This window comes from Loxodonta africana, chromosome 11, assembly GCF_030014295.1.
Source record: "Loxodonta africana isolate mLoxAfr1 chromosome 11, mLoxAfr1.hap2, whole genome shotgun sequence".
Lineage (NCBI taxonomy): Eukaryota > Metazoa > Chordata > Mammalia > Proboscidea > Elephantidae > Loxodonta > Loxodonta africana.
In genome coordinates, this window is record NC_087352.1 from 22,208,532 (window position 1) to 22,232,201 (window position 23,670).

At 39.4% G+C, this 23,670-nt stretch overlaps 1 protein-coding gene and 1 pseudogene across 1 annotated transcript; both read left to right on the top strand.

The window, feature by feature from the left end:
• The first annotated feature begins 1,786 nt into the window (after nt 1-1,786).
• On the top strand, nt 1,787-3,362 carry LOC104845564 (vomeronasal type-1 receptor 4-like). Its single transcript, XM_010587005.3, has one exon. The coding sequence runs from the start codon at nt 2,266-2,268 to the stop codon at nt 3,322-3,324; it is 1,059 nt and encodes a 352-aa protein (XP_010585307.2). The 5' UTR covers nt 1,787-2,265; the 3' UTR covers nt 3,325-3,362.
• A 6,647-nt stretch (nt 3,363-10,009) lies between these two features.
• On the top strand, nt 10,010-11,039 carry LOC104845565 (vomeronasal type-1 receptor 2-like; annotated as a pseudogene).
• The last annotated feature ends 12,631 nt before the right edge of the window (nt 11,040-23,670 follow it).

The window sequence follows — 23,670 nt, forward strand, 5'->3', positions numbered from 1 at the left end:
CACCTTTGTCCTCAAAATGACATCTTTGCATTTCTATACTCTAACAAGGTCTTTGTAGCAGATTTACTCAATGCAATACGTCCTTTGATTTCTTGACTGCTGCTTCCATGGACGTTGATTGTGGATCAAGTAAAATGAAATCCTTGACAACTTCAATATTTTCTCTGTTTATCATGATGTTGCTTACTGGTATTTTGATGTCATGTTCAAATCTCTGGTACAGATGTAGTAGCAGAACTGTTAGGTCATATGTTTACATCCCTTCAGCTTTAGGAGATGCTACCAAATAGATTTCTAAAATGTTTGTACTAATTTTCACACCCTCCAGTAGCGTATGAGTTCTCTGAGGTAAAAACACCTGTGTCAACACTTGGTATTTTCTGTCATTGTCATTTTAGTCTTCTGATTTATATGTCACAATATCAAGTAGTAGCTTTTTTGGTATTTACTTGATTACTTAGAAAGTTGAACATCTTTACACATTACCTTCTCAGGACATAATTCCCAAGCTTGGGAAGCATCAGGCCACCCTCACGTCTGATCAGTTGAATCCCAATTCAGGAATTTCTGCTGTACCTAACAGATGACCTTTTCTACCAATTGGTCTTCCTGATAATGTGTTGTTGTTATTGTTAGGTATGGTTCAGTTGGTTCTAACTCATAGCAACCCTCCGTACAGCAGAATGAAACACTGCCAGGTCCTGCACCATCCTCACAATGGTTGTTAATCTTGAGTCCATTGTTGCAGCCACTGTGTCAATCCATCTCATTGAAGGTCTTCCTCTTTTTTGCTAACCCTCTACTTTGCCAAGCCTGGTATCCATCTCCAGGGACTGATTCCTCCTGATAACATGTCCAAAGTAGGTGAAACCAAGTCTCGCCATCCTCACTTCTAAAGAGCATTTTGGCTGTACATATTCCAAGATTGACATATTTGTTCTTTGGCAGTCCATAATATATTCAATATTCTTTGCCAACATCATAATTCAAAGACTTCATTTCTTCTATCAACCTTCCTTATTCTTTCTCCAGCTTTCAAATGCATATGAGGCAATTGAAAACACCACAGCTTCGGTCAGATGTACCTTAGCCTTCAAGGTGACATCTTTGCTTTTTAACACTTTAGACAATGTTCTGCCGCTATTCATAAGGTTTTCATTGGCTGATTCTTTTCAGATGTGAACTGTCAGGTCCTTCCTACAGTGTCTTAGTCTGGAAGCTCAGCTGAAACCTATCTACCATGGGTGGCCCTACTGGTTTTTGAATACCAAAGGCATAGCTTTAACATCACAGCAACATGCAAGCTCCCACAGTATGACAAACTGACAGACTCCTGAGGGGTTTAAAAAATAGTCTAATATTAATTCAAAAATCTACTCTATTATTTCACAAAATGCACAGGATTTGATACCTTACAGATTCCATTTAGTGTATGTATCTCACATTTTAATATCTGTCAAAAATCTCCCTCTTTGTTAGTTGTTTTACTTAACTCAGATATTAATAAACAGATAAGGATATAATTTGAAATCAGTAATAACTCAGTTTCTACCATACACTACCATGTCCCATGTTAGTGTTCCATGGCCCATAGTTTAAAACATCAGTTATGAATATTCAATAATTCCTGTGATGGGTTCCATTGTACTTTTCTTCTAGGAATAAGAGAAATGAGGCTTTGCCTTGTCATCCTAATATTGAGCCATTCTTGCACTCACCAACTTGCCACAGGTCAATATATATGCAAGCAGTGCATATATATTGAATAAGATACCTAAACCTTTATTTGTTGTGGATATTGGCTTACAGAATAAATCATTAAGCAAAATGCAAACCTGTTACAGCTAAATTATGAAATCAAGTACCACCAATCTAAAATCAAATGACAAGGAGTAACAATACAACTAAATATACATCAGGTTTATTTGAAGAACACAGCTGATTTGCTTCATAGGTTAGTATGGTGGTTACCAGCCCAGCCAGTTTCAAGTTCCCTCCCTGCCCCAACCAGCATGTGAATTTAGACAAATCTCTTAACTTCTCTGTGCCTAATCCCTCCCTGGCTTGTACTTTATAATGTACGTAATAGTATTTTCTGCTCGTAGATTTGTGAAGAATAAAGAAGATATCACATGTACCATCTTCATAGCAGTGATTCTGTATTGCAAGTGTCCTTTAAAGGTTTTTTATTCCATTCATGGAAATCACTTAGCAAAAGAAAAAAAGAAAAGAAAACTTTAATTCAATGTTTCTAAGTGGGAATTAATGGTCGGCAGAGCACAGTGGATTTCAGTGGACAAGATACATATGACCCATGTCTCATCTTCCCATGCAGGACCCTCTGGATCTGAAGACAAATATCAGTCACCAGGAACTGAGAGAATGCCCTCCAGGGAATTAACAATAGGGATGATCTTCTTATCACAGACAACATTGGGAATCCTGGGGAATTTCTCTCTTCTTTACCATTATCTCTTCCTCTATTTCACTGGGTGCAAGTTAAGGTCCACAGACTTGATTCTCAGGCACTTGACTGTAGCCAACACCTTGGTCATTCTCTCTAAAGGAATCCCCCAGACAATAGTAGCTTTTGGGTGGAAAGGCTTCCTCAATGATTTTGGATGCAAACTTGTTTTCTATGTTCACAGAGTGGGCAGGGGAGTGTCTATTGGCAGCACCTGCCTCTTGAATGTCTTCCAGGCCATCACCATCAGCCCCAGGAATGCCAGGTGGACAAAACTTAAGGTAAAGTTTGCCAAGTACATTGGTCCCTCCAATATCCTCTGCTGGATTCTGCATATGCTGGTAAATATGATAGTTCCTATCCATGTGACTGGCAATAGGAGCAATAAAACCATCACAAAGATAAAAGATTTTGGATACTGTTCTGTACTTCGTGACAAAACCACAGGCTTACTACATTCAGCATTGTTTTCATTCCTTGATGTTGTGTGTTTGGGACTCATGTCCTGGACTAGTGGCTCCATGGTTTTCATCCTGCACAGACACAAGAAGCAGGTCCAACACATTCACAGGAACAACCTCTTCCCTAGATCTTTCCCTGAGTCCAGAGCCACTAAAACCATCCTTGTTCTGGTAAGCACCTTTGTGTCTTTTTATACCCTCTCCTCCATCTTCCAAGCTTGTGTGACTCTTTTTAATAATCCAAGTTGGTGGCTAATAAGCATCTCACCACTGTTTGTTGCATGTTTCCCAACTGTCAGCCCCTTTGTTCTCCTTAGCAGTGACTCCAGTGTATCCAGGCTCTGCTGTGTGAGCACTGGAAAGAAAACACAATTCTCTCATCTCATCAAAAAAATATAAATTGTTTATTTATCACTGAGTTCAGTTATTGATTTACTCATCCATCACAGAATCTTAAGCCCATTTATGATCCGGTCTTATTGCACATTGGTGAATATGATGGAGATTCTTTTCCAATAATAATAGCAATAATAAGTGAAATCTGTTGGAATTATTATGTAAATACTTATGTAATTGTATCTTATTAATGTATGTAGTGGAGAAGTTCAGAGTCCAGGCAATAATAAAATGCTTTGTAATGAAATAGTGCAGAGATCCTGGAAATGCCTTTAAGTGTGTAGCTTTTAACCTGAGCTGTTAAATTTTCCCAAGATTTAACTGGTCATGGGATTGTAAGGACATTCCATAGAAAAATAAATAGATGTGGGATGGTCCTTCTGGAAGAAGCTAGGGGTGGGGTCAATAGTCTGCATTGTCATGAATATGCCCTGGAATGAAATTGGAAGGAAATTCAAGTTTTAGTTTTTACGGGAATTGGAGGTCAGGTTGTGAAGATTGTGCATTACATCATAAGATAAATGGTGGATGTTAGAAATACAATAATGTTTACAGAGAATGCTTAGAAGTCTCTGGGTGGTGCAAATGGTTAAGCTGAACTAGTAACCAAAAGTTTGGTAGTTCAAATCCTCAGAGTCACTTGGGAAGACAGGCCTGGTGATCTGCTTCTGATAGGTCACAGCCTTGAAAACTCTCTCATGGGGTTGCCATGAGTCAGGATTGACTCCATGGCAATTAAAAACTATAACATTTAGGCAGGGTCAAGATGGTGGAATAGCCAGACACTTCCTGTGTTTCCCTCTTACACCAAAGACTGGAAAAAACAAGTAAAACAATTATATTTATGACAACCTAGGAGCCCTGAATAGCAAAGGCAAAGTTAGAAAGCAGACTGAGTGGCAGGTGGAGGAAGAGACGGTTCAGGAGCAGAGAGGGGTTACTGGACCTGAATCGCTGGGATCCCTCAGACACCATTCCCGAAAGCGGCTGTGGCAGGCTGGTAGTAGCGTTCAGCCGCAGTTTCCTCAGGGAGAAGCAGCCACCCCCACAGCCTATTCACACGTCCAGAACCAGAGAACGGCACTCTCAGCAAAAGCTAAGTACTCACGTATATTTTACCATGCCCCCAGCCCCCAAGCTGGCTTCAGTGGCTGTTGATTTCCCTGAGCCTGAGATAGGCCCTGTTGAGTGCCTGGAGCCATCCTCCCAGCCTTGGAGAAGGAATAAATTCACAATTGGGGGAAAAGATAATTTGCCAGCTCCACTAACCTGGGGAGCTCAGGACAGACCAACTCCTGTCCAGGCATAAACAGTCCGTGGACTTTGAATACATTTTCCTCTTGCATAGGCCTGTGTGGGGCTATTTCAGGAGAATAGGCCCTTGTTGGCAGACTGCAACTGTTTCAGCTGTGTAGTGGAGAGGTGGGTGTTTGATGTTTGTCACCACTTTGCCTATTAAACTGCATCCTCACCTATCCACATCAGGGGCCTAAGGACTGGTGGCTCCACTCAGGTCACCAAGCCACCCACAACAGGGGTCCAAGGATAACTGGTACCTCCCAGTCCTTACAACCAAAAGCATTGGGTGCCCATGGTCCATCTGCAGAATTAAAATTAAAAGAATCATATCAGATTACTGTGAAAAACTGTACTCTAACAAATTTGAAGACCTAGAAGAGATGGATGAATTCCTAGAAACACACTACCTACCTAAACTAACACAAACAGAGGTAGAATAACCAAATAGACCCTTAACAAAAGAAGAGATTGAAAAGGAAAATTTTTAAAACTCCCAACAACAACAACAAAAAAAGCTCTGGCCCGGTCAACTTCACTGCAAAGTTCTACCAAACTTTCAGAAGAGAGTTAACACCACTACTTCTAAAGGTATTTCAGAGCAAAGAAAAGGATGGAATACTCCCAAACTCAGTCTATGAAGCCAGCATATCCCTGATAGCAAAACAGGGTAAAGACACACACAAAAAAAGAAAATTACAGACCTGTATACCTCATGAACTAAGATACAAAAATCCTCAACAGAATTTGAGCCTATAGAATTCAACAACATATCAAAAAAATAATTCACCATGACCAAGTGGGATTCATACCAGGTATGCAGGGATGGTTCATGTTAGAAAAACCATTAATGTAATCCATCATATAAATAAAACAAAAGACAAGTACCACATGATCTTATCAACTGATGCAGAAAAGGTATTTGACAAAGTTCAACACCCATTCATGATAAAAAAAAAAAAAAAAAAACTTTAACCAAAATAGAAATAGAAGGAAAATTCCTCAACATAATAAAGGGCATTTATACAAAGCCAACTGCCAACATCATCCTAAATGGAGAAAGTCTGAAAGCATTCCCCTTGAGATCAGGAACCAGACAAGGATGCTCTTTATCACCACTCTTATTCAATATTGTACTGGAGGTCCTAGCCAAAGCAATTAGGCTAGATAAAGAAAGAAAGGGCATCCAGACTGGTAAGGAAGAAGTAAAAGTATCTCTATTTGCAAATGACATGATCTTATATAGAGAAAACCCTAAAGAATCCTCAAGAAAACTAGTGAAACTAATAGAAGAGTTCAGCAGATTATCAGAATACAAGATAAACGTATAAAAATCAGTTGGATTCCTCTACACCAACAAAAGGAGCATGGAAGAGGAAATCACCAAATCAGTACCATTTACAGTAGCCCCCAAGAAGATATAATACTTAGGAATAAGTCTTACCAGAGATGTAAAAGACCTATACAAGACACTACTGCAAGAAACCAAAGGAAACTTACATAAGTGAAAAAACATACCTTGCTCATGGATAGGAAGACTCAACATTGTACAAATGTCTATTCTACCAAAAGCAATCTACAGATACAATGCAATTCTGATCCAAATTCCAACGACATATTTTAATGAGAAGGAGAAACCACCAACTTCATGTGGAAGTTAAAGAGGCCCCGGATAAGCAAAGCTTTACTGGAAAAGAAGAACAAAGTGGTAGGCCTCACCCTACCTGATTTTAGAACCTATTATACCCTGACAGTAGTCAAAACAGCCTGGTACTGGTACAACAACAGATACATAGACAAATGGAACAGAATTGAGAATCCAGACATAAATCCATCCACATATCAGCAGCTGATATTTGACAAAGGCCCAAAGTCAGTTAAATGGGGAAAAGACAGTCTTTTTAACAAATGGCGCTGGCATAACCGGATATCCATCTGCAAAAAAAAAAAAAAAATGAAACAAGACCCATAGCACAAAAATGAACTCAAAATGGATCAAAGACCTAAATATAAAATCTAAAACAATAAAGATTATGGAAGAAAAAAATAGGGACAATGCTAGAAGCACTTATACATGGCATAAACGGTATACAGAACATTACTAAGAATGCAGAAACACCAGAAGACAAACTAGATAACTGGGAGCTAAAAATCAAACACCTATGCTCACCCAAAGACTTCACCAAAAGAGTAAAAATGTTACCTACAGACTGGGAAAAAGTTTTTAGCTATGACATTTCCATTCAGCATCTGATTTCTAAAATCTACATGATTCTGCAAAACCACAACAACAAAAAGACAAATAACCCAATTAAAAAATGGGCAAAGGATATGAACAGGCACTTCACTAAAGAAGACATTCAGGTAGCTAATGGATGTATAAGGAAATGCTCATGATCATAAGCCATTAGAGAAATGCAAATCAAAACTACAAGGAGGTTCCATCTCACTCCAACAAGGCTGGCACTAATCCAAAAACACAAAATAATAAATGTTGGAGATGTTGTGGAGAGACTGGAAGACTTATATACTGCTGGTGGGAATGTAAAATAGTACAACCACTTTGGAAATCAATTTGGCGCTCCTTAAAAAACTAGAAATAGAACTACCATACGATCCAGTAATCCTACTCCTTGGAATATATGCTAGAGAAATAAGAGCCTTTACATGAACAGATATATGCACACCCATGTTCATTGCCGCACTGTTTACAAGAACAAAAAGATGGAAGCAACTAAGTTACCCACCAACTGACGAATGGATAAATTATGGTGTATTCACACAATAGAATACTATGCATCAATAAAGAACAATGATGAATCCGTGAAACATTTCCTAACATGGAGGAATCTGAAAGACATTATGCTGAGTGAAATTAGTCAGTTGCAAAAGGACAAATATTGTGTGAGACTGGCATTATAAGAACTTGAAAAATAGTTTGGACAGAAAAGAAAATACTCTTTGATGGTTACAAGAGTGTGGAGGGCAGCCAGAAGAGGGGTTTTCACTAACTGGATAGTAAAACCAAAAAAACCCAGTGCCATCGAGCTAGTAAATAAGAACTATTTTAGGTGAAGGGAAAGACAACACACAATACAGGAGAGGTCAGCACAACTGGACTAAACCAAAAGCAAAGAAGTTTCCTAAAAAAACTGAATGCTTCAAAGGCCAGCGTAGCAGAGGCAGGGGATTGGGAACCATGCTTTCTGGGGATATCTAGGTTAATTGGCATAATAAAATCTACTAAGAAAACAGTCTGCATCCAACTTTGGAGAGTGGCATCTGGGGTCATAAACGCTACCAAGTGGCCATCCAAGATGCATCAATTGGTCTCAACCCACCTGGAGCAAAAGAGAATGAAGAACACCAAAGACACAAGGTAATTATGAGCCCAAGAGACAGAAAGGGCCACATAAACCAGAGACTACATCAGCCTGACACCAGAATAACTAGATGGTGCCCGGCTACAACCGATGACTGCCCTTACAGGGGATAAACCAGAGAACCCCTGAGGGAGTAGGAGAGCAGTGGGATGCAGACCTCAGATTCTCATAAAAAGACCAGACTTAATGGTCTGACTGAGACCAGAGGTCATGGTCCCCAGACCTTCTGTTAGCCCCAAACAGGAATCATAATCAAAGCCAACTCTTCAGACAGGGATTGGGCTGGACTATGGATAGAAAATGACACTGGTGAAGAGTGAGCTTCTTGGTTCAAGTAGACCCATGAGACTATGTGGGCAGCTCCTGTCTGGAGAGGGTATGAGAAGCTGGCTGAATGGACACAAAAATATAGAGCGGAGGGCAGGAGTGTGCTGTCTCATTAGAGGGAGAGCAACTAGGAGTATGTAGCAAGGTGTATATAAGTTTTTGTATGAGAGACTGACTTGATTTGTAAACTTGCACTTAAAGCACAATAAAAATTTTAAAAATAATCTGAATTTTACAGTCCTTCAAAATTGCAATTTCAAAACTAACCTGCCATTCAACACAGTGTGCAAAATCATAATGAAATTTTCAGTAGTACTGTAGTTATTTCTATAAACACTCTGTGCATACAACAATGGGTTTGATGGAGCTAACCTGACTATCTAATTCTCAGCATAACCTGTGTAAGTGGGTGGCAACTGGTAAAATAGAATTATTTTTCTGTAATTTGGGTGTGACAGTCTCACTGAAGGCAGTACATGTGTATCTATTGAAAGTAGCTGTGGTCTGTTATGAGATAATGGTGAGACTATTTTCCAACCCGAATGAGAAAAAGAACTTTTAAGGAAATGTTTTCATAATTGACTATTTTAGACAGCAGAAAAAAAATTGAGGACTCAGGCCTCCAATCTAAGATACAAATGTGTCTTGTGCTATTTTCTTTTGCTTAAAAATATTCCAATGTTATTTCCCAGCTCACTACTCATTTCTCTCCCATTTCAATTTATCCAACACTCAAGACTCCATTTTCTGTGCTTGTCTTATGTTTTAATATCTTCTCCAAAACAAATATTAATGATAGTTTCTCTTCATTTTTCAAAAAAAAAATAATAATACATGATTACATGGTCTCTGATAAGGGTTAATTTAGATTTTACCTCAAAGTACTCTATCATGTTCCATGGTCAGTGATTTGGACCAAAGCATAGTTTTATACAATAATTTCTGTGATGCATATCATTGTACTTTAATTTGTGGTCAAAAAAAAATGAATGAATGTCTTACCATGTTAATATTTATTGACTAAATCCAGTTCAGTTGTGGAAATGTGTCAGGGTATCTACATTTTACTCAAAATGAAAACCAAACCAAAGCTGGAACTTCTCTAAGCAGGAACCTCACGTTCAAAGGACACGCTCTGCTCCCCACACTGCTTACTTGGTGGTATGAGGTCCCCATGTCTCTCCGCTCCCTTCTCTCTTTTATATCTCAAAAGAAATTGGCTTAAGACAAAATCTAACCTTGTACATTGAGTCCTCCCTCATTAACATAACTGCCACTAATCCCATCTCATTAATGTCATAGAGGTAGGATTTACAAGACATAGGAAAATCACATCAGAAGACAAAATGGTACACAATCACACAATACTGGGAATCATGGACTAGCCAAGTTGACAGATACTTTGAGGGGACACGATTCTATCCATGACAAGTCTCAACCTCCCTGTGGCTAAATTCTCTCTGTCCAACAAAGGAGAATAATTTGAGCACCTAAAGCACAGAGCCATGAATATTAAATAATTCAGAAAAGGTAAAGTGTTCGTAACATTGACCAAATACATTGTGAGTGCTACAAAAAGAAACACAGGAAATACTGGGAATCTCTTCGCAAAGAAAACATATTTTAGAACTTAATTCTAAGGGTGAAGTAATGGTAAGTGAATTTTTTAAATTCTAATTTACATGAACAGTGCTGTCTACAGCTCATATTTCCATGCAGAACCCCCTCTGCTTATGAATTTGAATCTAAAGCCCCTGGATAATGACAGAATGTCATTCTCGGATTTGAAAAAAGCAATGACCCACATATTCCAGATAGTCTTTGGAACCCAGGGAAACTTCTCATTCATGATTCATTAAATCTTCTTTTATTTATATGGATGTAAGTCATGGTCCACACACTCGATTCTCAGGCACCTGAATGTAGCCAATTCCTTGGTCATTCTCTTTATAGGAGTTCCCCAGGCAATGGCAGCTTTCGGATTAAAATGCTTCCTCAATGATTTTTGGATGCAGATTTGTTTTATATGTTCACAGAGTGGCCAGGGGTGTGTCCGTTGGCAGCACTTGCTTCTTGAGTGTCTTCCAGGCCATCATCATCAGCCCCAGGAACTCCAGGAGGGCAGAACTTAAGCTAAAAGCCCTGAATTACATTGGTCTCTCCAATATCTTCTCCTGAATACTGCATATGCTGGCCAATGCCATTTTTCCTGTTTATATGTCTGGCAAAAGGAGCAAATCCATCACAAAGAAAAATAATTGGGGATACTGTTCTATTCCACTTAATGACAATATTACATTTACACGCTTTGCAACATTGATATCCTCCCATGATATTTTGTGTTTGGGACTCATGTCCTGGGCCAGCAGCTCCATGGTTTTCATCCTGTACAGACACAAGCATTGAGTCAAACAGATTTATAGGTACAATCTCTCCCTCAGACCCTCCCCCGAGACCAGAGCCACCCAAAGTTTAGTTGTCCTAGTGAGCACCTTTGTGTCCTTTTATGCCCTCCCTTCCATTATTTCTGCTTATTTGGCTCTTCTGGATAATCCCAGTTGGTGGCTGGTGAACATGTCTGCATTAATCACTCCAGGTTTCCCAACAGTCAGCGCCTTTATTCTCATGAGCAATGACTCCCATATATTGAGACTTTGCTGTGTCTGCTATAGAAGGAATACACAATTTCCATCTCTCATCAGAAAAACATAATTCATGTATTTTGCACCATATGGAGTCAATGATGAAATCCCTCACAGAATCTGAAGAACAGTTACATGTGGCCCTCATTGCAGAGAGAGTGGTGAACTAGACAGACTGAGGTTCTGTCCCAATGATAAATAGTAAATACTAGTAGCAATCATAAATGAAATCTGATGTCATTATTATGTAAGGACCTATAGACTAGTATTTTATTAATGATTGCAATGGAATGGTTCAGAGTCTGTGCAATAATAGAACTGTTAGTTTGGGAATAAATAATGTGGTGGTTGCTGTTTTTAGTTGTTGCCAAGTCGGCTCCAACTCGTGCCAACTTTATGGTATAACAGAAAGAAACATTGCCTGGACTGCACCATCCTCACAATTGTTGGTATGTTTGAGCCCATTTTTGTAGCCACTGTGTCAATCCATCTCATGGAGGGTCTCTTTGTGGATCACCCTCTATTTTACCAAGCATGATGTCCTTCTCCAAATATTGGTCTCTCCAGGTGACATGCTCAATGTAAGCAAGCCCAGGTCTCACCATCCTTGTTTCCAAGGAGCTTTTTGGCTGTAATTCCTCCAAGACTGATAAAATAATATGGAATTACTGGAATTGTCTTGGTGCAGGTATTTTTAATCTCTAAGATGCAGATATTTCAAAACATTTAACTTGATATGAAAATTTAGGGTCAGTTTCATAAAAATAGGCATATCATCTCGATGGACCTTTGGGAAACTGGTATCTCAGAAAGGGGTGTGGCCCTATATTATACCATTGTAATATAAGTGGCCTGAATAAGTTGAAGGAAAAATTAGGCTAATGTTGTTGAAGGAATCGGAGTCCAAGTTCTAATTTTTGTTTCTTACAACGTAAGAGAAATGGTGGGCATTTGATATGTAAGAATGTTCATGCACAAAGGTTAGTATATTAAAAATATTTTCAAGTAATCTTTGGAAAAATGAAATGCAGGGGGAAAAAAGAAAGACATGATGAGATGTGTGCACTGACTTAAAAAATGATGGTTAATAAAACAAGTCACAAATATTGTATGATTTCGTTGATATGAGCTATATAGAACAGGCAACTATATAGAGACCAAAGGTCTTATTAATGGATACAATGGGTGGAAAGGAGAGGAAAAGAGGGTGTTTGGTTTTTTATTATCATGAAAATAATCCTTGTGATTTTTGTGATTGATGATGATGCTGACTCCATGGCAACTAACAACAACAATATCATTTGAACAATGGTGGTTCAGTGGCAGAATTCTCCCCTCCCATGCAAGAGACCCAGTTTGAATCAAGCCTCTGCACCTCATGGGCAACCGTCACCTGTCTGTCAATGGCAGCTTGCATGTTGCTATGATGCTGAACAGGTTTCGGTGTGGTTTCCACATTAAGACAAACCCTATGGATCACAAAATCCGATCCCCAGCAGATCACGGCACAACTTTCTGTTGTGCATGAGTTGGCAACCAATGATGGCAACTAGCAACAGTATCATTCAGTTCAAAATATTTTCTTATTTTTCTTGGATGCACTAGTTGGCCTGTGGGTATTTCAAGTTGCCTAGTGTCATTATTGACCAGTTGAGAATTTTGTTATCTTCTCTATTGATTTATAATCTAATTCCACAGTATTCAGAAACTACAGTCTAGATGATTGCAATCTTTTGGAACTGTTTGGGAGTTCCTTTATGGCCTACTCTGTGGTCCATTTTGGTAATTTTGAAACACACGCCCGATCAAAACGTGGGTTCTCTCCTTGGGGTAGAAGGGATGTCTATGTACTCATTAGGTCAAGTTTTTTAATGGTCTTATTCAGACATATATTCTTATGGATATTTTTAATGTTTTTTTTTTTTATCAGTTTTTGAGTTGTTGCTGTTGCTGTGTGTATTTGAGTTGATCATGACTCATAGACACCCTATATGACAAACTAGGACTGCCCTATAGGGTTTCCTAGGCTGTAAACTTTATCGGAGCTGATCACCAGGTCTTTATTCCCAAGGAGTAGCTGGTGAGTTTGAACCACTGACTTTTCAGTTAGCAGCCAAGTGCTTAACCAATTTGTACTAGGGTTCCTTAGCTAGGAGTATGAAACTTGCAAACCGTTACTGTGACTTTATCTACATCTCCCATTAGTTCTGTCAATTTTTGTTTATAATTCTCTCAAGTCTTGCAGTGGGTTCAAACCAATTTGTACCATGTTTTCATTGAATTGGCCCCATTCACTGGAAGCTAAATTGCTCTCCCCTACTGTTATGGATTGAGTCATGTCCTCCAAAAATATATGTTGGAATCCTAACCCCTATACACGTATATGCAATCCCATTTTAGGAATAGGGTTTTCTTTGTTACGCTAATGAGGCAGTCTCAATGTAAGGTGTGTTATAAGCCAATCACTTTTGATATATAAATGGAACATATCAGGTACAGAAACAAGGATGGACAAATGGAGAAAGACTGTTGCATGTGGAGATCAACAAGGAACTAAAGAAAACAAACCGAAAGAGACAAGGATCTTCCTGAAGTACCCACAGAGAGAGTCTCTCTTGAGTCAGTACCCTGAATTCAAACTTCTAGCCTCCTAAACTGTGAACAAATAAATTTCTGTTTTTCAAATTGACTCACTTGTGGTATTTTTCTTATAACAGCACAAAAAAACTAAGACCCCTACCTGTAACAAGAACTGAGAGTTCTAGGGAGTCTAGGGAGGAGGGGAAATGCAAGGGAAGAGAGAACAGCCCTGTCTCCACCTCACACATGCAGTAAAGGAAATTCCATAAGGATGAAATATTTACTTATTTAAAATATAAAATGCTAGAAAAACGTTAATATTTTCTTCATTGTTGTAGAAAGAGGAAATTATAAACCATAGGACAAAACAAAACACCCGAGTCAATAGCAGTGTTATTTTATTTTTACTCCATTTAGGTCACCTACAAATACATTTATATGATGAAAGACTCCATGATATCAGTGAAAAATGCAAACACAAAATTATGATAAATTAGATAAAAGAAAATATTATATGTTTAAAAGAATACCTATATTAGAATAAATATTTGATTTTTTTCTTTTTATCCTATAATAAAACAGGATCAGTTGAAAAACATATCCTCTATATAATAAAGTTTAATAGTAGGAAAAAGATATGAGCAATTAGTTGAAGAACTAATGAATGATCAATATACATTTACTGATCCTGGATTTAGATTTTATGTAAGGGAAATGTAAATCAAACATCAGTGACGTAGTGACTTCACTCATGAAACTAAAAAATATGAACATATCTCAATACGGATGGCTAGAAGCATTTATGGACGTGAGTCAGTGTATGCGCTGTCTACATTGCACACTCAGCCAGGCTGTGCCTCAAACTTCTAGGCTACTACGAATGACACAACCCTCTGGCATCCGTCAGCCACTCTATGGGTGCTACGTTCATCCGTGAATCAGCCAGACACAAGAGAAGCTTACACGGTGTTGGCAAAGTGAAAGCTGTTATTATTCATAAAAACCAAGCAGTAAACAATAACAGATTCCCCAAAGGGGAACTACTACCCTAAATTACTCATATCCATTCTTATGTCGCTAGGCAGGCATGCCAAGGTTCAGGTCAAAAGCTGTGTTCATGTCTCTGCTGCCTCCAGCTGTCACACGCGACTGAGCCTTCAGCTCTGTTGCAGGGCTTTGCGGGCCTCTATTACCAGCTCCCGCCACACTATCAGAGCCTGCAGGACTCTCTTGTCGCCACACTACCCTGGCCTCCGCTACCCAGTGGGGGAGCCATGCAACCCATGCACTGGGCACACTCGGGCCTCTTTTGCCCTGCACAAGCATTACAGTTCTTTTAGCTCCATTGGCAAGTCTCCTGCCCAGGAGCATCGGCTCCACCCTTTTTTTTTTTTTCCCCTGTATGTCTTTTTTTTTTTTTTTTTAACTTTTATTAAGCTTCAAGTGAACGTTTACAAATCCAATCAGTCTGTCGCATATAAGTTTACATACATCTCACTCTCTACTCCCACTTGCTCTCCCCCTCTTGAGTCAGCCCTTTCAGTCTCTCCTTTCGTGACAATTTTGCCGGCTTCTCTCTCTATCCTCCCATCCCCCCTCCAGACAAGAGTCGCCAACACAATCTCAAGTGTCCACCTGATATAATTAGCTCACTCTTCATCAGCGTCTCTCTCCCACCCGCTGACCAGTCCCTTTCATGTCTGATGAGTTGTCTTCGGGGATGGTTCCTGTCCTGTGCCAACAGAAGGTCTGGGGACCATGGCCGCCGGGATTCCTCTAGTCTCAGTCAGACCATTAAGTTTGGTCTTTTTATGAGAATTTGGGTTCTGTATCCCACTGATCTCCTGTTCCCTCAGGAGTTCTCTGTTGTGCTCCCTGTCAGGGCAGTCATCGATTGTGGCCGGGCACCAACTAGTTCTTCTGGTCTCAGGATGATGTAGGTCTCTGGTTCATGTGGCCCTTTCTGTCTCTTGGGCTCTTAGTTGTCGTGTGGCCTTGGTGTTCTTCATTTTCCTTTGCTCCAGGTGGGTTGAGACCAATTGATGTATCTTAGATGGCCGCTTGTTAGCATTTAAGACCCCAGAAGCCACATTTCAAAGTGGGATGCAGAATGATTTCATAATAGAATTATTTTGCCAATTGACTTAGAAGTCCCCGCAAACCATGTTTCCCAGACCCCCGCCCTTGCTCTGCTGACCTTTGAAGCATTCATTTTATCACGGAACTTCTTTGCTTTTGGTCCAGTCCAATTGAGCTGACCTTCCATGTATTGAGTGTTGTCTTTCCCTTCACCTAAAGCATTTCTTATCTACTGATTAATCAATAAAAAACCCTCTCCCTCCCTCCCTCCCTCCCCCCCTCGTAACCACAAAAGTATGTGTTCTTCTCAGGTTTACTATTTCTCAAGATCTTATAATAGTGGTCTTATACAATATTTGTCCTTTTGCCTCTGACTCATTTCGCTCAGCATAATGCCTTCCAGGTTCCTCCATGTTATGAAATGTTTCACAGATTCGTCACTGTTCTTTATCGATGCATAGTATTCCATTGTGTGAATATACCACAATTTATTTACCCATTCATCCGTTGATGGACACCTTGGTTGCTTCCAGCTTTTTGCTATTGTAAACAGAGCTGCAATAAACATGGGTGTGCATATATCTGTTTGTATGAAGGCTCTTGTATCTCTAGGGTATATTCCCAGGAGTGGGATTTCTGGGTTGTATGGTAGTTCTATTTCTAACTGTTTAAGATAACACCAGATAGATTTCCAAAGTGGTTGTACCATTTTACATTCCCACTAGCAGTGTGTAAGAGTTCCAATCTCTCCGCAGCCTCTCCAACATTTATTATTTTGTGTTTTTTGGATTAATGCCAGTCTAGTTGGTGTGAGATGGAATCTCATCGTAGTTTTAATTTGCATTTCTCTAATGGCTAATGATTGAGAGCATTTTCTCATGTATCTGTTGGCTGCCTGAATATCTTCTTTAGTGAAATGTGTGTTCATATCCTTTGCCCAGTTTTTGATTGGGTTGTTTGTCTTTTTGTGGTTGAGTTTTGACAGAATCATGTAGATTTTAGAGATCAAGCGCTGGTAGGAGATGTCATAGCTGAAAATTCTTTCCCAGTCTGTAGGTGGTCTTTTTACTCTTTTGGAGAAGTCTTTAGATGAGCATAGGTGTTTCATTTTTAGGAGCTCCCAGTTATCGGGTTTCTCTTCATCATTTTTGGTAATGTTTTGTATTCTGTTCATGCCTTGTATTAGGGCTCCTAGGGTTGTCCCAATTTTTTCTTCCATGATCTTTATCGTTTTAGTCTTTATGTTTAGGTCTTTGATCCACTTGGAGTTAGTTTTTGTGCATGGTGTAAGGTATGGGTCCTGTTTCATTTTTTTGCAAATGGATATCCAGTTATGCCAGCACCATTTGTTAAAAAGGCTGTCTTTTCCCCAATTAATTGACACTGGTCCTTTGTCAAATATCAGCTGCTCATACGTGGATGGATCTATGTCTGGGTCCTCAATTCTGTTCCAGTGGTCTATGTGCCTGTTGTTGTACCAGTACCAGGCTGTTTTGACTACTGTGGCTGTATAATAGCTTCTGAAATCAGGTAAAGTGAGGCCTCCCACTTTCTTCTTCTTTTTCAGTAGTGTTTTGCTTATCCGGGGCTTCTTTCCCTTCCATATGAAATTGGTGATTTGTTTCTCTATCCCCTTAAAATATGACATTGGAATTTGGATCGGAAGTGTGTTAAATGTATAGATGGCTTTTGGTAGAATAGACATTTTTACTATGTTAAGTCTTCCTATCCATGAGCAAGGTATGTTTTTTCACTTAAGTATGTCCTTTTGAATTTCTTGTAGTAGAGCTTTGTAGTTTTCTTTGTATAGGTCTTTTACATCCTTGGTAAGATTTATTCCTAAGTATCTTCTTGGGGGCTACTGTGAATGGTATTGATTTGGTTATTTCCTCTTCGGTGTTCCTTTTGTTGATGTAGAGGAATCCAAGTGATTTTTGTATGTTTATTTTATAACCTGAGACTCTGCCAAACTCTTCTATTAGTTTCAGGAGTTTTCTGGAGGATTCCTTAGGGTTTTCTGTGTATATAATCATGTCATCTGCAAATAGTGATAACTTTACTTCTTCCTTGCCAATCCGGATACATTTTATTTCTTTGTCTAGCCTAATTGCCCTGGCTAGGACTTCCAGCACGATGTTGAATAAGAGCGGTGATAAAGGGCATCCTTGTCTGGTTCCCGTTCTCAAGGGAAATGCTTTCAGGTTCTCTCCATTTAGAGTGATATTGGCTGTTGGCTTTGCATAGATGCCCTTTATTATGTTGAGGAATTTTCCTTCAATTCCTATTTTGGTAAGAGTTTTTATCATAAATGGGTGTTGGACTTTGTCAAATGCCTTTTCTGCATCAATTGATAAGATCATGTGGTTTTTGTCTTTTGTTTTATTTATGTGATGGATTACATTAATGGTTTTTCTGATATTAAACCAGCCTTGCATACCTGGTATAAATCCCACTTGATCATGGTGAATTATTTTTTTGATGTGTTGTTGGATTCTATTGGCTAGAATTTTGTTGAGGATTTTTGCATCTATGTTCATGAGGCATATAGGTCTAAAATTTTCTTTTTTTGTAATGTCTTTACCTGGTTTTGGTATCAGGGAGATGGTGGCTTCATAGAATGAGTTGGGTAGTATTCCGTCATTTGCTATGCTTTGGAATACCTTCAGAAGTAGTGGTGTTAACTCTTCTCTGAAAGTTTGTTAGAACTCTGCAGTGAAGCCGTCCGGGCCAGGGCTTTTTTTTGTTGGGAGTTTTTTGATTACCGTTTCAATCTCTTTTTTTGTTATGGGTCTATTTACTTGTTCTACTTCTGAATGTGTTAGTTTAGGTAGGTAGTGTTTTTCCAGGAATTCATCCATTTCTTCTAGGTTTTCAAATTTGTTAGAGTACAATTTTTCATAATAATCTGAAATGATTCTTTTAATTTCATTTGGTTCTGTTGTGATGTGGTCCTTCTCATTTCTTATTCGGGTTATTTGTTTCCTTTCCTGTATTTCTTTAGTCAGTCTAGCCAATGGTTTATCAATTTTGTTAATTTTTTCAAGGAACCAGCTTTTGGCTTTGTTAATTCTTTCAATTGTTTTTCTGTTCTCTAATTCATTTAGTTCAGCTCTAATTTTTATTATTTGTTTTCTGCTGGTGCCTGATGGATTCTTTTGTTGCTCAGTTTCTATTTGTTCAAGTTGTAGGGACAGTTCTCTGATTTTGGCTCTTTCTTCTTTTTGTATGTGTGCATTTATCGATATAAATTGGCCTCTGAGCACTGCTTTTGCTGTGTCCCAGAGGTTTTGATAGGAACTATTTTCATTCTCGTTGCTTTCTATGAATTTCCTTATTCCCTCCTTGATGTCTTCTATAACCCAGTCTTTTTTCAGGAGGGTATTGTTCATTTTCCAAGTATTTGATTTCTTTTCCCTCGTTTTTCTGTTATTGATCTCTAGTTTTATTGCCTTGTGGTCTGAGAAGATGCTTTGTAATATTTCGATGTTTTGGACTCTGCAAAGGTTTGTTTTATGACCTAATATGTGGTCTATTCTAGAGAATGTTCCATGTGCGCTAGAAAAAAAAGTATACTTTGCAGCAGTTGGGTGGAGAGTTCTGTATAAGTCAATGAGGTCAAGTTGGTTGATTGTTGTAAGTAGATCTTCCGTGTCTCTATTGAGCTTCTTACTGGATGTCCTGTCCTTCTCCAAAAGTGGTGTGTTGAAGTCTCCTACTATAATTGTGGAGGTATCTATGTCACTTTTCAATTCTGTTAAAATTTGATTTATGTATCTTGCAGCCCTGTCATTGGGTGCATAAATATTTAATATGGTTATGTCTTCCTGATCAATTGTCCCTTTTATCATTATATAGTGTCCTTCTTTATCCTTTGTGGTGGATTTAAGTCTAAAGTCTATTTTGTCAGAAATTAATATTGCTACTCCTCTTCTTTTTTATTGTTTGCTTGATATATTTTTTTCCATCCTTTGAGTTTTAGTTTGTTTGTGTCTCTAAGTCTAAGGTGTGTCTCTTGTAGGCAGCATATAGATGGATCGTGTTTCTTTATCCAGTCTGTGAGTCTCTGTCTCTTTATTGGTGCATTTAGTCCATTTACATTCAGCGTAATTATAGATAAATAAGTTTTTAGTGCTGTCATTTTGATGCCTTTTTATGTGTGTTGTTGACAATTTCATTTTTCCACATACTTTTTGTGAGGCGTTTTTCTTAGTAAATTGTGAGATCCTCATTTTCATAGTGTTTGACTTTATGTTAGTTGAGTCGTTATGTTTTTCTTGGCTTTTATCTTGAGTTATAGAGTTGTTATACCTTTTTGTGGTTACCTTATTATTTAGCCCTATTTTTCTAAGTAAAAACCTAACTTGTATTGTTCTATATCGCCTTGTATCACTCTCCATATGGCAGTTCAATGTCTCCTGTATTTAGTCCCTCTTTTTTATTATGTGATCTTTTACCTATTGACTTCTATGATTCCGTTATGTGTATTTTTTTTTAATTAATGTTAATTTGTTTGTTTTTGTGATTTCCCTATTTGAGTTGATATCAGGACGTTCTGTTTTGTGACCTTGTGTTGCGCTGATATCTGATATTATTGGTTCTCTGACCAAACAATATCCTTTAGTATTTCTTGTAGCTTTGGTTTGGTTTTTGCAAATTCTCTAAACTTGTGTTTATCTGTAAATATCTTAATTTCACCTTCATATTTCAGAGAGAGTTTTGCTGGATATATGATCCTTGGCTGGCAGTTTTTCTCCTTCAGTGTTCTGTATATGTCGTCCCATTCCGTTCTTGCCTGCATGGTTTCTGCTGAGTAGTCTGAACTTATTCTTATTGATTCTCCCTTGAAGGAAACCTTTCTTTTCTCCCTGGCTGCTTTTAAAATTTTCTGTTTATCTTTGGTTTTGGTGAGTTTGATGATAATATGTCTTGGTGTTTTTCTTTTTGGATCAATCTTAAATGGGGTTCGATGAGCATCTTGGATAGATATCCTTTCGTCTTTCATGATGTCAGGGAAGTTTTCTGTCAGGAGTTCTTCCACTATTTTCTCTGTGTTTTCTGTCCCCCCTCCCTGTTCTGGGACTCCAATCACACGCAAGTTATCCTTCTTGATAGAGTCCCACATGATTCTTAGGGTTTCTTCATTTTTTTTAATTCTTTTATCTGATTTTTTTTCAGCTATGTTGGTGTTGATTCCCTGGTCCTCCAGATGTCCCAGTCTGCATTCTAATTGCTCCTCTGACTTCCTATTGCATTGTCTAATTCTGTAATTTTATTGTTAATCTTTTGGATTTCTACATGCTGTCTCTCTATGGATTCTTGCAACTTATTAATTTTTCCACTATGTTCTTGAATAATCTTTTTGAGTTCTTCAACAGTTTTATCAGTGTGGTCCTTGGCTTTTTCTGCAGTTATCCTAATTTCATTTGTGATATCTTGTAGCATTCTGTAAATTAGTTTTTTATATTCTGTATCTGATAATTCCAGGATTGTATCTTCATTTGGGAAAGATTTTGATTCTTTTGTTTGGGGGGTTGGAGAAGCTGTCATGGTCTGCTTCTTTAAGTGGTTTGATATGGATTGTTGTCTCCGAGCCTTCACTGGGAAACTAGTTTTTCCAGAAAATCTGCTAAAAAAAAAATGCAGTCAGATCCCTATCAGAGTTCTCCCTCTGGCTCAGGCTATTCAGATGTTAATGAAGCCGCCTGGGGAGGGTGGGGGAGGGAACAGAGAGATAGGAGAGTAGCACCTCAGAATATAGCCAGAGTTGCTTGTCTTGCTTGGAATGACTATTATATCTGAGATTCCCACGGGGCGCGTCGCCTATGTGTGCTGGCTGTGTGGAGATTGCCCCCGGGGGGTCTGGCCCGCTGGAGTCACGGTCAGATCCTCCGCTTCCAGCCCCACGCCCAGCGTCAAGGCTCCCCTACTGGGACAGTGCACTCTCGACTCCAAAATCAGTCGCTGCCTCCCGGGGACTTCTCGTCCCTCCAGCCGCGGGGCCGTGCCGCCCCCACGAACCAGTTGGGCCCCCTCCCAGGATTAGTTCAGATGGGTGGAGCAGCTCCCCGTGCTTGTGCCGTGACCGAGTGTCCCGGCTGGGACGCTGTTCTCCCCGCTCCAAGACCAGTCACTGCCTCCCGGGGACTTCTCCTACCAGCTGCGTCCCACGCCGCCCGCGGAACTGGCTGGTCCCCCTCCCGGGGTTAGTTCAGGGGGGTGGAGCAGCTCTCTGTGCTTGTGCCGTACCTGACTGGTATGCTGGCTCCAGGCTCTGAAAACAATCGCTGCTTCCCCGTATTAGTTCGCTCTCCGTCTCTAAATCTGTGTTTGTTGTTCAGGGTTCGTAGATTGTTATGTATGTGATCGATTCACTTGTTTTTCCGTGTCTTTGTTGTAAGAGGGATCCGAGGTAGCGTCTGCCTAGTCCGCCATCTTGGCTCCGCCTCCCTGGCTCCACCCTTTTGTTTGAAGACTACTACCCCTTGTCCAGAGGGGTAAAAGAAATGGTGCTGCCAGTGGAATTGCAAACAATGGGCAGAGAAAAGGGAATCCTCAGTGGGAAATCCCTGGTTGGCTCCAGACTTAAATGTGGGCCCAGTGGTGAGTCTGCTTGATGCCTGTGGATCACCAAGGTAGTACAAGAAGAGACTCAAAACTCCTGCAGGCTGGCAGAAGTTATTGAAGGTTTAAAACTGACCAGCCTAGTTAAGGATGCCCACCAGGCTGATCCAGGGTGGGACGGCCATTTCTCTGGGTGGTTGGCTTAGTTACGGATGCCCAGTTTGAAGCAGAAGCAAAGATTAGAAAACATTGTGAAGAGCTAAGGCTGGAAAGGGATATGAGAATAACTGCTTTCTTGTTGGTTACTGACTCAGAAAATAGAGCAATAAGAAGATAAAGAGGGACCAGGGGAGCCTCCGCCTCCTCTCTAGAAGAAGAGGATGTGCTGAAGGTGTCACCAGGATGGAGGTTCCCACATTCTTTCTGTGACAACCTGGGCAAAGTTCCCCTCAATGCAGGGCCATTAAGGGTAACAGAGAGCCTTTCTCTAGAGTCAACACCCAGAATTCAAACTTCTAGCCTCATAAACTATGAGAACATAAATTCCTGTTTTTTCAAATTCACTCACTTCTGGTATTTTTGTTATACCATCACTAAGAAACTAAGACCGCAATTACAAGGAGAACTGTAAGGTCTAGGGAGGCCAGGGAATAAAAAAAAGGGAATAGAGGAAGCCTAATTAAGGGTGGTCATAAATTGATCTGTGACACCTGGGTCAAAGGTCACTATGTTTAAAATTTTGATGGGAACTGGCAAGCGGCCTTCCCCCAAGGGTGAAACAATATTCTGTGTCACCAACAATGTGTGAGTATGGCCCTACAGCCCTACCAATAGTGCTTATTACCACTCATTGTAATTAGGCCAATCAAATAAGTAAAAGTGACTAATATTTTTACTTCCATTCCGCTTATACCTGTGAGATTGAGCAAGGTTCATTACTTATTTATTTGTTATTTATTCATCATTTACTATTATTTAACATTCACCTGCATTCTATAAAAGGAATTTGCTTACATTTAGAAAAATAAGTTTTCAATGTTGTTAGGCGCCCTTAATTTGTCCCCAACTCATGGAGTCCTTACCTATAACAAAAGGAAACATTGCCCAGTCCGGTGCCATATCCATGATGATTGGGATGCTTAGATTATTGTTGTGACTATTGTGTCAATCCATTTCTTTGCGTCAATCCATTTCATTGAGTCTTTCACTCATTTTTGCTGACCCTCTACTTTAGCAAACATGATGTCCCTTTCTAGTAATTCAATGGTAGAGGTTATTTTTTATTCTTTAAGGCTCTCTAAAGAATATACTGCAAATGACTTCTGATCCCGACTACCCAGACCCAGCATATGTTAAGGACAAGGTCCTCAGAAGGTTGTCTTTACTTCAGAAACCAGCCTCAAGTTAGGGGTCTTCCAAACTACCCTCACCTCTGTCTGAATGGCTCTAAATTAGGGGATTTCCATTACTTCCTCAGGACA